The 12758-nt window shown below is 30.3% G+C and overlaps 1 protein-coding gene and 1 long non-coding RNA gene across 4 annotated transcripts; one reads left to right on the top strand and one right to left on the bottom strand.

Annotated features, from left to right (window-relative positions):
- Positions 1-524: 524 nt before the first annotated feature.
- LOC143266645 (uncharacterized) lies at positions 525-2043 on the bottom strand. Its single transcript, XR_013041587.1, has 2 exons — positions 1511-2043; positions 525-827 (listed from the first exon to the last, which is right to left on the bottom strand). It is a non-coding gene; the product is annotated as an uncharacterized LOC143266645 (long non-coding RNA).
- A 1077-nt stretch (positions 2044-3120) lies between these two features.
- On the top strand, positions 3121-9274 carry elg1 (enhanced level of genomic instability 1). 3 transcript variants are annotated; one of them, XM_076542117.1, is made up of 6 exons: positions 3121-4147; positions 4237-4553; positions 4767-5964; positions 6046-6463; positions 6643-6795; positions 8620-9274. In XM_076542117.1, exons 1-6 carry the CDS (start codon positions 3309-3311, stop codon positions 8731-8733), a joined length of 3039 nt encoding a protein of 1012 aa, XP_076398232.1. In that variant the 5' UTR covers positions 3121-3308; the 3' UTR covers positions 8734-9274. The 3 variants fall into 3 exon arrangements, with proteins under 3 accessions (XP_076398232.1, XP_076398233.1, XP_076398231.1); XM_076542118.1 differs by lacking the exon at positions 8620-9274 and adding an exon at positions 7107-7145; XM_076542116.1 differs by lacking the exon at positions 8620-9274 and having other exon boundaries at positions 3122-4147; positions 6643-8618.
- The last annotated feature ends 3484 nt before the right edge of the window (positions 9275-12758 follow it).

The raw sequence follows: 12758 nt of genomic DNA, 5'->3' as shown, positions 1-12758 counted from the left end.
GCATAATAAAAAGACTTTTTTAATAAAATGCACTGTTTGTAATAATTGCAGTAACTCTACATATTTTGTAAGATAGATATAGATTTAATGATAAAAGAATGTTATACAAAAAAATAATTTATGTGATTACTTTAATGCTATTCCTGCAAGAGAAAAATATTCAAAGGTCAGGTATAGGAAATAATGTGTTTCGGGTGATTAAAATTTTTAACGTGAAAGAGATCGGCAAATGGAAAAGAAAGACAGATAGAATGTTGAATCGGTCGGCAAACAAGAAAAACTCGTGCGTGTTTTGTCTTTTGCAGTCAAAAATCAAAATTCTTTATTTTTGGTTTTTCGTGAATGAAACTTTGATCATCGTATTCGTCTTGTTGTTCTAATTAAAATGAGACCAAACACGATATAATTTGAAGCATATTTACTGGTTTAGATTTGACGATAAAAGTTTCTGACGCAGAGGAGGATAGCGAATGCAGAAGAAAGAGACACTGCGGTCGTGGCAGTCGGCAAAGATCAAAAGCCTGTTCAATTGTTTGCAATGATTATGCATTGCTAACTTTTTTATTTTTAATCTATTTTTTATACAACTTGTTTCATCATATTCGTGACATTTTCCTGATTAAAATGAGATCAAACACGACTTAATTTGAGTTATATGTACTTGCAATATCTTATTGGAGTAAAGTCATCGATGTACGCGTAACATTTTACGTCGTAGTCCGTTATGTGTCGGAACGTAAGACAATTCTCCAAGCAAACAATTGGCTGAGAGGTTAGGAGTCCTGCCTCGTAATCTCTGCATCCTCCTTGTCGCAGGTTCGAGCCCCCTGAACGTGGTTTTTTTACCATGTTACGTTTTTCATTTTTTTTCTTTTGTAATTGTGAAATTATAAATAAATGTAGCATGTGGCGTCATCTTGCAGTGCGAGCAATGCATGTCGTTAGAATAAAAAATAATTGAGAAATGCACTTCCTTCTTCTTGTTCGTGAAATGAAAACGCGCGCGGCATGTAAATTGGTGTATGAGAAAGTTATCCCGGCATTGTTAATTAAGCTTAAAGTTAATATGTGTATTCTTTGTGTTTAACATTAAATAATTAATTTGTAATTGGAAGTGTATTATTAGTTTTTGATTTTCTCCGATCCTGATTATTTAACAATAATAATATTAAAATAAATTCAAACTGTTTTTAAATAATTGTTATTTACAAGATATAAAACATCTGCAACTAATAGTATACATGTACAATAATATTTAATACATGTAATAGAGATCCTTAATCACGTACAATATTAATTACGTATTATGAAAATAAAAATCGAAATAGTGAGGCAGGTTATGACTGTTCATGTGTTGTGTACAAATGCAATTCCCCTTCCAAAGAGACATTTCTTCGCAGTAAAGAATGAGTGTGTTATCAGGATGAATTGTGTCGTTGACGACAGTTCTGTATCGGCTATTGCTACGAAAGAATAAAATAAAGAAGTATAATATTTTAAACGTGCTCACTTCGCAATAATCGATAGAAAAGTGAATGAAGAGCAAGGTGTAACCGAGTGTCATAGACTACGTTTCCATCGAGGGTCCAAATCGGGTCAGAGTCGGGTTAGAGTTATGTTGCCTTGCCTGTTTCCATCGGATCAGAGTTACGTTGGGGTTGGAGTGGGTTGAACATTACCAACTGCACAAAATCAACTGCCATATTGTGACATGTAAAGCTGAGCAATATTAATTTTACAATATCAAAATAACATACAAAAATTATTTCTCAGATTACAAGATCACCGACAAAAAGTAATAATAACCTCTTCTACACCAATTAATACAGCACGTGATACACAATGCAATTTGGATTTGTTATGTTGGCAACATGAACTCGACTCTTGTCGTTTCCACCGAACCTCAACTGAACGCTACCCTAAAATTTTGTAGGGTAGAGTTCAACTAAACCTTTGGCGTTTCCACCGTACAAGCGCTGACCCCAACCCGACTCTAACCCGACTCTGACCCGATTTGGACCCTCGATGGAAACGTAGTCATAAATGATTTTCAAATTTTGTCGTAGATTGCCGCTCCATAAAGATTGCTCTTTATTTTTTACTATTATTTTTATTATTATTACTATATTACTATTACTATTTACTATTATTTCTACCTCCCAAGCGCCCTCTCGTAAGAGAAAATAAAGAACAGAACAGAACTATTATTTCTATATTATTTTTATGGAATCACTTCGTTAACTTATTAGTGTGTTAATTTCATTATTTGTTCGTTATAATTTCCTATTCGTTTAAAAAGAAATAATTATATATCGTAGAAAAGATCGGGAAAATTGTTAAAAAAACATAAAACATAACTAATTTATTATATATTATTTCTGGAATTAATATTTTGTGTTTGCACATGATACATTTGAAAAGAAAATATCATGATACGATTGTTATTAGTTTTGATGCAAACTATTTTTTAATGGTGGGCCCTTTTAGCGGTACCCTCTGGGGTGCCATATGTATGTACGTATAGCCAGTCCTGAACCCAGTCAGCACCAAGCAGCGCGATATCCCAGCGGCCATGTTGTTATTCAAACGGCCTCGGATGTATCGCATTCTCCCATCCCAAATACCTCTGCGAAAAAGTAATATTTCGATATGATTTCTTTTGCATACTATTGTCGGAAAGTTAATGTAGGTCGCTCTCGGAGCCGATTTTGCAATTTTGTCCAAAACAATTTTATGCACTGAAAACTGACATTTCTTATAGAAGAAAATTTTTCACGTCCCATTTTTCCAAAATCGGCCCCGAGAGCGACCTAGATTAAACCTCTGAGAGTAGTATGTAAAAGAAATCATGTCGAAATATTACTTCTTCGCAGAGTCGTTTGGGATGGGAGAATGCGTGTTTTCTCGTAACATCCTATTTACCGTCCTTGTCTCTCCTAACCAAAACCACAGTAAGTAGACAGAGAACATTCGACGAACTTCACACCGCTCGATCTAGTGAATTTCACTACTCTTTTATGGTCATCGATATAACAAAATACAGACGCGCTGCAAATGGCCTGGTCGCCATATTGATGATAACCATGTACGTTCACGTTACATACCTATATATTTTTATATTCATGCTTTTAAGATTACCAACATGAACAACAACTAGAATAAATGGCGGCAATATTGTATCAGGAATGGATGTAATTGTGATGCCATACCATAACGTTGCATTGCACGTTTAGAAACAGTAGCTTTTGTGTTAATTACTTTTGTGCCTTTTTCATATTTTTATAGTTATTTACGCGTGGTAATGAAGGATGAAAAACATAACGCAATATTTTATGGATACTATAAAAGCCAATGATAGTTTACCTGTACATTCTAATAGTACTAAGAAGAAAGAAATTGAATCAAGGAAATATTCTAAAGATAAGTATAATTACACAACAGTTGAAATATCTAAAAAGAATTCAGGAAAAGATACGTGTAATATGATTGAAAGTAGCAGTGATATAATTGATAGAAATAGTAATCCATTTAAGGAGATTAATATATACCAAACATCCAAGCAATATTTTTCATCAAAATTATCGTCAACAAAACTACAGAAACATGTTGATTTATCTCTGGAAACTAATGATGTTCTCAACATTAATAAAAAACAAATCAAGAATGATTCTATACATATTTCAACTGACAAAAAACGTTATATAAAAAAATCAAAAAGAGGAGAAAACATTAACAGTGATACGCATGTAAATGATATGTATAAAAGCACTAGCACAAATTTGTTAAATGTTCAGCTCAGTGACGAAATTAAAAGTACTCATGAAGAATCAAATGCTTTTCAAATTCTTATGAGTCATAATAATTTGAATCAGTGTAGTACACCAATAAAAGATTTGACTGAAAATGAACTAAATGCTAGAAAACCAGAAGAACACGGAGAACAATTTATATGTTCAACAGATCGGTTAATAAATGAGAAGAGAAAATCTCTTAAAAGAAAAATTTCTCAGATAGAAAATGAGAAGATTGAGAAAATTATTCAGAATCCTGTAAAGTTTTTGAAGAAAGAAGAGAAGAAAGATAATTCTATGGATATCTCAGTTGTAGGTCAAAAACAGGCATCAAGTAATTTACTAAATTATTTCAGGTAATAAATGAATTATATTTTTTTTATCAGAATATAAAACAATATTAATTAGTAATTATATTTTCATAAATTTATCTTATATTTAATAGCAAAACTTCAGTAAATTTAACAAACACAAATATGGCAGATATATCTACAATCTTAGTAAAAGCTGATGTACATATGTCACAAAACAGTATTGAACATGATTTGCATAATGCAGTTTCAAGCAATGCAATATCATCAAATAAAAGAAGAAAAACATCAAGTTTACAATTTTCGGAAGTAGACAGTATAAGTGTAGTAGAATCTGAAATCATTGATATTCCTAATAATGAAAAAAAACAGAAATATCAAGAATTGAATAAAGGCAGATGGTCATTACGAATTAAATTTCAAACACGTGAAGATGAAAATACTTCACTGGGTAAGTTAAAGATAATAAAAACATTTCTAATTTATGTAAAAAATAGTATTCATGAAGAAAAAAAATGTGTGAGTCTCCCAAATATTAGTATTTGGTTGAGGGCAATGAATTTGAACACTTTGATCGCTGATTTGTTAAATTTAATTTTTCATATAATGAATAAATATATAAAATATATATGTGTATATATATATTTTTCTCTCCTTTCCATAGGTGAAATCAGTGATGGAGAATTACTTTCATCCAAGAGTAAGACTAAATTAAATACAGAAAGTTCTAAAAAATCTAAGATAAATAGGGGTTTATATTCAGAAAATTTGCAAATAAGAGATAAAAGTAACAAAGAAATATCTAAAAGAATAAATGAACATACAAAATTAAAATTGAGAAAATGCGAGCAGCCGGAAAACTTACTGTGTAATGTCACTATACAGAATGATAAATGCGAGAGAGGCAAATTTGAACATGTTCATGAAATAACTAAATCTGATAAATTTAAATCAACTTTGAAACAAAATAAGAATTTTGATGACTGTATTATTGTTGATGTAAAAGGTAATAGTGAAACTAAGAGTAACCAAGAATGCTGTGTAATTAGTCATGAAAATAATTCGGAGAAAAAAACAACTAGTAAATTGGCTCCTATATTTACGAAACAACGAAAAGCAAATCAAAAAGAGATGTCAATAAAACAGTTACATGCACAAACAAATATAAATGATAATGATAACAAAAATATGAACCAACAAATAAATGTTTGCAGTACATTATCATTTCCACTTATTAGTCATATTACACAATTAAATAATTTAGATTGTAATGAAAAAGGTAATATTAATTTTTTACAAAAAGTTAGTAATAAATTGTATATTCCAAATTTAAATGTAAAATATTATAAACAAGTTGTCGATTTTTCTGAGATAAAGTTGAAAAAATTAAAAAACATTAACCAATCAAAAATTGAAGAGGCATTAACAGATATTGAAAAAAGTTGTTCAGATGTAAAGAAAATGTGGAGCGTTATTGCACTTACTGTTAAAAGGCACTCTCATAAAACAGTGTCCCCAAAAACAAAAAGTAGAAAAAATAAACAAGTGAAAAAGATAGGAATGACAGAACATATAGATAATGAAAATCAAATTGAAAATTTTAGTTGGACTTACAAATACAGACCAAAATCTACCCAGGAAGTAGTTGGAAATGAAAAAGCAGCTATAAAATTAAGAGAATGGTTAGTTGGATGGAAATTAACGTTTATAAACGAAGATAGTAATAGTGGAGATGAATTTTATTCATCTGACAGTAGTTATTCAAAAAATAATAAAAATAATCAGGTGGCTGTACTGTTAGGTCCTCATGGAAGTGGTAAAACTGCAAGTGTATATGCAGTAGCAGAAGAATTTGGCTATACGTTAGTATTAATATTTAATTAATGAATGACTTTACTTATAATTTATGTATTATTTAATAATGTAATCAAAATTTTATGTAGGGTGTTGGAATTAAATGCCTCATCTAAAAGAACTGGGAAAAAGCTTCTTAAGGAACTAGAGGAAGCAACAAAATCATACCAAATAAAAAAAAAGGAAAGAGTTACTTCTCTTTGCAATTTAAATTCAGACAAAATTATACCAAAGAAAATATCAAAAAATTCCCTTATTCTTATAGAAGATGTTGATATTATATTTGAAGAAGATGAAGGTTTTATTTCTGCTATATGTCAGTTAGCGTCAAATACGAAACGACCAATTGTTATGACGTGTAAAGACGTTTGTCCCCATTTAAATAAATTGGCACCTCAACAAAGTAGAATTTTTTTTCAAAGTCCTGTTGGCAATAAAGTTTCTGTTTTGTTAGAATTAATTTCATTAGCGGAAACTGGTTACAGGCTTTCTTCCAGTTGTATTACAGTAAGTGTTTGTAAATTCATCAATTATTTTGGAAATCGTTATTTTATTGTTATAATAAAATTTATGCTTATCACTCTTATAATATTTTATATTTTTATATAGTATTTAATTTGTATATCTTTTCTATAACGTAATAGTAAACATAAAGAACTTTTATAAAAAAATCTTTTTATTTATAGGAATTATTGCAAAGTGGTGATTTACGGAAAGCTATATTACAATTACAATATTTGTTATTATCTGGCCCACCACAAATGTCAGAACAGTTCATAAATTTCAAGAATTCATTTTGGCAGAACATGCAATACCACGTATACAGACCAGCAATTAAAGTAAGTAAAAAACAAAAAAGAAAAGTAGTCACAGGTAGCGAACCTAGAAAAAATAATAAGATTTCATTAAATGATATAGCAAATAAGTTAGATAATATAGCTTTGTTAACATCTTTAACGAACGTAGAAGATTCTGCATTAAATTTAAGGCAGCTAAAAATACAGCCCAGTTTGTCCTTAGTTGAAAATACTGCTTTATATTCAATGAGTAGTATTATGTGTTCAGAGATAGCTGAATGGATAGGCAACAAAATTATGTACAAAGCTTGTGAATACGACGAAAGAAAATGTCAAAGCAATATCATTTTAAGGAAACAATTAAATAAAGAAGTAAATGGAGCATTATCACATATCACGTCATCATTACTCGATCATGAAATTATAGCTACGGACTATTTCCCATCTATTAGAACAATGTGTAGAGCAGAAGAATATAGAGCTAATACGAATTACAAAAGGGGAAATCGATATTTCCATTATCTTCATAATTTAAAACCATCTTCATTGCTTAAGCCGAATATTTTAACAGCAGCATGCAAAATGTTGTGTGATAAAACTGACACTGATATGTGTATAAATAAAAATATTAACTTTGCGTAGCGACCAATTTTTCGATAGATACGTTGTAATGATATATGATCGGATATACACAAATATTTTATAAGATTTATACACAGTATTTCTGGTTTAATCATTCATAAAAATTGTATTAAGTCTTTTCTATCAAATAAAATAATTGGTACAAAATATTTTTTCGCATTTCTAATATTTACAGAAATAATAGCATATATATAATCGAGCCAGAAGTACTGCATGTGTTTACAAACGATAAAAATATTAGTATTATTAAGTTTTAAATATCTGGTACCCGTTCTTTTAAACTAAAGTAAATTGTAGGATGCCTTTTTAATTCGATGCGGTGAAATATTTGATCAAAGGGTTTTACTAAACGATATTCTGTACTTACTCTGTACTATTTACTATAAGATACTTTTATTTTTATATATATATATATATACATTGTAATATCATATTTACGGTGTAATATCACTTTTTAATGAATCGAAACTTCATCATTAATGAATAATTTGCTTTATATTAACTTTTATATTTGTTAAATGTTTAGCGTATACAACTCAAAATAATGTAATATAATTATTTTTTTCTAACCATAGTATTGTTGCTCAGTAAAAACACATTTTGTCTCTATTGATTTATCTCACAATGAATTTTTATTTGCTTTTACCTTTCATTATTTATTTATGTATTAAAAGTTTTTACGAACTAAAACAATCAATATAATAGCAAATTTTTACTCAAGATTTAGCGACAACATAGTTTTCACTTCGCAATTTCAACAGCAATTGCAATTTTATACCTATGAATATATTCTAGTTCTTATTTCGTTTATTGAAGTTTTAATTTCTTTAATTTATAAATATACGTAATACAATAAGTAATATTATAAATATAAAAGAAAATATGTAAAATATTACTTTCTTTATTTTCTACATATTTTTATATATAAATAGTTGAAGAAGAAATCAAATAATGTCTTTTTATACAACAAATTGATTTTGACAAAAAGTGTTTTTATTGTATTTAACATTTATTTTTAAATTTACTTAATGGGCTACTTACAGAATAGTTAATATTCCGTACGTTGTTCTTGTAGTTTAATCATTTATTTACATGATGGGTTCACATATAGAAATTAAATGTATGAAAAAATGTTATTTACAAATGTTACATACATGACATTGAAAGGATCATTACTTAAGAATAATCCTTTATTGATAAGTAAATGATCTTTTTTTATTATAGTTTGTCGTCCATTTTAGTGATCTCTACCTTTTCCATAGAATGACAATAGCATATTTTGCGAATAAAAATAAGGGAAAAATATTATACAGACATAGCTACAAAATACTTTATTAAAAGATTATAACAAAAATACAAATAATAACGGTTACTTTACATGTAGTAACAGTATAAGAGCAAATCGGTGACATGAACGTTAGTTCACACAAATAATATCACTGTAAATATACATATGTATAGGGTGAGGAAAAGATGGCGTCGTGAGAGTCGGACGTGATTTTTTGAGGGCGCAATTTTTTAAGATTTTATTACTTAAAAATGCAATTTTAGTTAGTTAAGTTAGTGTAGGGAAGGGGAGGAGGTTAGGAGATAGTTTGTTAGGTATTATTATTAAGAATAATGGGAGATATAAGATAGTTTAAAGGAATTTATAAGGTTCATCTCACGGGGGATGAGTGAGTGTGAGAGGAGCATAAGGAGGGCTAAGAAGGACAGAAAAGAAAAAGAAATTAGGAAAAAATCTGGAACGAAAACGGAAGAAGAATATAAAGACAACATGAACGATAAAAGGAAGGCAGAGAATAAAGGAAGTAGTTTGGGAGAACTAAAGTGTGAAGGGGTATCAAGAAAGAGTATTTTGGAGGGAACAGGGTCCTCGCTTATTGTTCTGAAAAAGGATTGGTTAATTGAATTTTTGAAAGAAGATGAGGAGGAAGTGAGGAAAATAGTTATGAGGCAAAGAGATCTAGATAAGAAAAAGAAAAGAGTTAGCAGGAATAAGAATATTCATATTAATAGGGAAGAGTGTGAAATGAAAGAAGTGGAGGAGGAGGTGATGGAGGTAGCAAGGGGGATAGAAAAAAGGAAGAGATCTAGGAAGCGAAGAAGAGGAATTAATGAAGAAAGAAAAAAAAAGAATTGGAGTTAGAATTGGAAGACATGGAAGTGATAAGGGAAAATGGCAACATAAAATAAATGGTTAAAGAGAAAAAAGCAATACGAAGGAGAGAATGGAAATTCTCCTCCAGGAAGTCCAGGAGAAAAATGGGTTTGGTTTGGTTTGGTTTCTATTTACATACTGCGGCGCAACGAGCGGATATCTTTACACACACTCCCGCTTTTCCAGGCATTCCCCCACGATTCTCCTTCGTTTTTTAACCGACTTCGAAAAAGGAGGAGGTTACTCAATTCGATCAGTATATTTTTTTTTTTTTTTTTTTTTTTTCTATGTATGTTCGCGCATTACGCCTAGCTGGATGGACCGATCGGAATGAAACCTTTTGCATATGGTAGGTGCTGACTCCCCATTGGTACTATTATCAAAAAATTTTTCATTTTTTAATTGCAAAGTGTTGTTATTGCAAAAAACCGGCAACTTTTGAAATAAACATTTTTTTGATTTTAGTGCGCTTTCAATATCTTATCGCGGACATGATTCTGTACAATTTTGTTCATATACAAATTTCGCGGAAAGGTTTAGTTTTCGAGATATTAGCGAAAAATTGTTATTAACTGTTGAAATCAACTTCGAACGATTTTAATGTCCTTCTAATACGTTATTAGTGGCATGATTCTGAACGAGTTTTTCCTTATGCATAATTGACGGAAATCTCTAGTTTTCGTGATATTAGCGAAAAACTATTGTTATTAGTATTAGTGGAACGCCCCGTGCTATGCACGGGTAAGACAAGAAAGGGCAATTACAATGCACTGTACCAAAACACTAACTAACAAGGAAACATATCGAACCGCGACACACCGATTTTAATGAAACTTATGTGAAAGATAGTTCTCAAAAAAATATTTGACACGTATTTTTTTTTATCGGCAATCGTTCACATTGAAGGGGTGAAAATAGCCCTCGAAGTTGGGGGTTGAAACCATGTTTTTGGGAATATCTCCGGAACAAAAGAAGATAATTGAATTCTTTTTTTTGTAAATTGTTCGTCTTTAGATAGGAAATTTTTGTGCGTAAAAAAATTTCAATAAACTTTATTTGTTTAAATAATATTTAAAAAATTCATCATTTTTATTTAAATTTTTGCACTAAATGTTGATCTACTTTTTTGCAACTTCGTGTACGTAAACTATGGACAAAAATAGAGGATACGTGTTTTTGGAATTTGTTGTTTGTTGCAATGTTTATTAGATATATAATTTAACATCACCTCCTGTGAAGAGGGGCAATCATCATTTTTATTAAAAATATCATTATTTTTACAATCTTTTACATTATTTTAGCGATTTTATACCTCTTCATATGCCGTTAATTGATTTCTGAACAATTATTGTAAGCGTCACAGGTATGAGCGTGTCGCGGTTATGATTAACGCCGTGTCATAAGGAACATAGGCTTTTATGGCCAATACTGCTTTTATACTTTTACAGACGTAAAGACTTCATTCAAAATAAAATATTTAGAACTTTTGGAAACATTGGGATTTTTTAAGAAACTCAGAAAATAAAAATAAATTAAATTATTTTTTAACAATATTGGCCATAAAAGCCTATGTTCCTTACGGCAATGATTGTAACCGCGTCACGCTCATACCTGTGACGCTTACAATAATTGTTCAGAAATCAATTAACGGCATATGAAGAGGTATAAAATCGCTAAAATAATGTAAAAGATTGTAAAAATAATGATATTTTTAATAAAAATGATGATTGCCCCTCTTCACAGGAGGTGATGTTAAATTATATATCTAATAAACATTGCAACAAACAACAAATTCCAAAAACACGTATCCTCTATTTTTGTCCATAGTTTACGTACACGAAGTTGCAAAAAAGTAGATCAACATTTAGTGCAAAAATTTAAATAAAAATGATGAATTTTTTAAATATTATTTAAACAAATAAAGTTTATTGAAATTTTTTTACGCACAAAAATTTCCTATCTAAAGACGAACAATTTACAAAAAAAAGAATTCAATTATCTTCTTTTGTTCCGGAGATATTCCCAAAAACATGGTTTCAACCCCCAACTTCGAGGGCTATTTTCACCCCTTCAATGTGAACGATTGCCGATAAAAAAAAATACGTGTCAAATATTTTTTTGAGAACTATCTTTCACATAAGTTTCATTAAAATCGGTGTGTCGCGGTTCGATATGTTTCCTTGTAAGCTTTACCGCTCTGACACGCGACTTATACAGCAAGATGAGTTCTCGTTGACGTTGGTGTATTATTCCCATTGCTTGGTACAGTTTCCGTATCGTTCTAAAAATGCATCAATTTGATTTGTTCGGAAATTTGTTGCGCAGAATCTGCTATTATTTTACGGATACTTTCACCCTTGCGCAGTCTTAAACCGTAAGAGATACACATGTGCAGTAAATTTTTGCAAAGAAAGTTAACAAAGAACAAATGGATGAAGCACCCTAAATCATGATGTAATTAATTTGTACTTGTCCCTGAAAAAGTGTCCCTCATTTTTTTTTCTATGCATGTTCGCCGGTTTTTTCCTAGGTGGGTGGTCCGATCGGAACAAAGCCTTTCGCATCTTGTAGAGTCTGACTCCCCATTGGTACCATTACCAAAAATTTTTTCATTTTTTAGTTGCAAAGGATTATTGTTGCAAAAAAAAATTGAAAAACGAATATCCATGTTGTCTTTTACTTAATTATGCTCATGGCATTTACGCAGACAAAAAAAGCCCGGAAGAACTGTCTCACAGTATCCTATACAATTCTCCCCATTCCACTAAAAAGCGTGAAATAAAATAATTTTCAGAAAAAAAATACACCGATTTCGAAATGCACTAAAAAGTATAAATTAATTTCTATTTCATTCAATCATACAATTACGTCACAGACATGAATGAAACCTATTTACTCGTTAGGTAGTATATTAAATACATTTCAACCTTTTCGGAGGCGGCGCAAAATTCTTTAAACAATATACGAGGTGTGACACAAAAGTAACGAGACTAGGTCTGTAACTTGAAAAAACAATGGAATTAGCAGCAATTGTTTTTGTGGCATTTTCCCACATACCTCCTCTATCCATGTTGCCAATTTCGATTGAATCGGTCATACCATTTGGAAATATTGCGTTATTTAGTGAACACGTGCAACTGCATTCTGCCGGAAAAATGTCTAACGTAAAAACCGAACAGCGAATAAACATCAAGTTTCTTGT

Source organism: Megachile rotundata, chromosome 2 (assembly GCF_050947335.1).
Source record: "Megachile rotundata isolate GNS110a chromosome 2, iyMegRotu1, whole genome shotgun sequence".
Lineage (NCBI taxonomy): Eukaryota > Metazoa > Arthropoda > Insecta > Hymenoptera > Megachilidae > Megachile > Megachile rotundata.
Note: the sequence above shows the minus strand (reverse complement) of the source record. Positions and strands in the feature narration are given on the sequence as shown.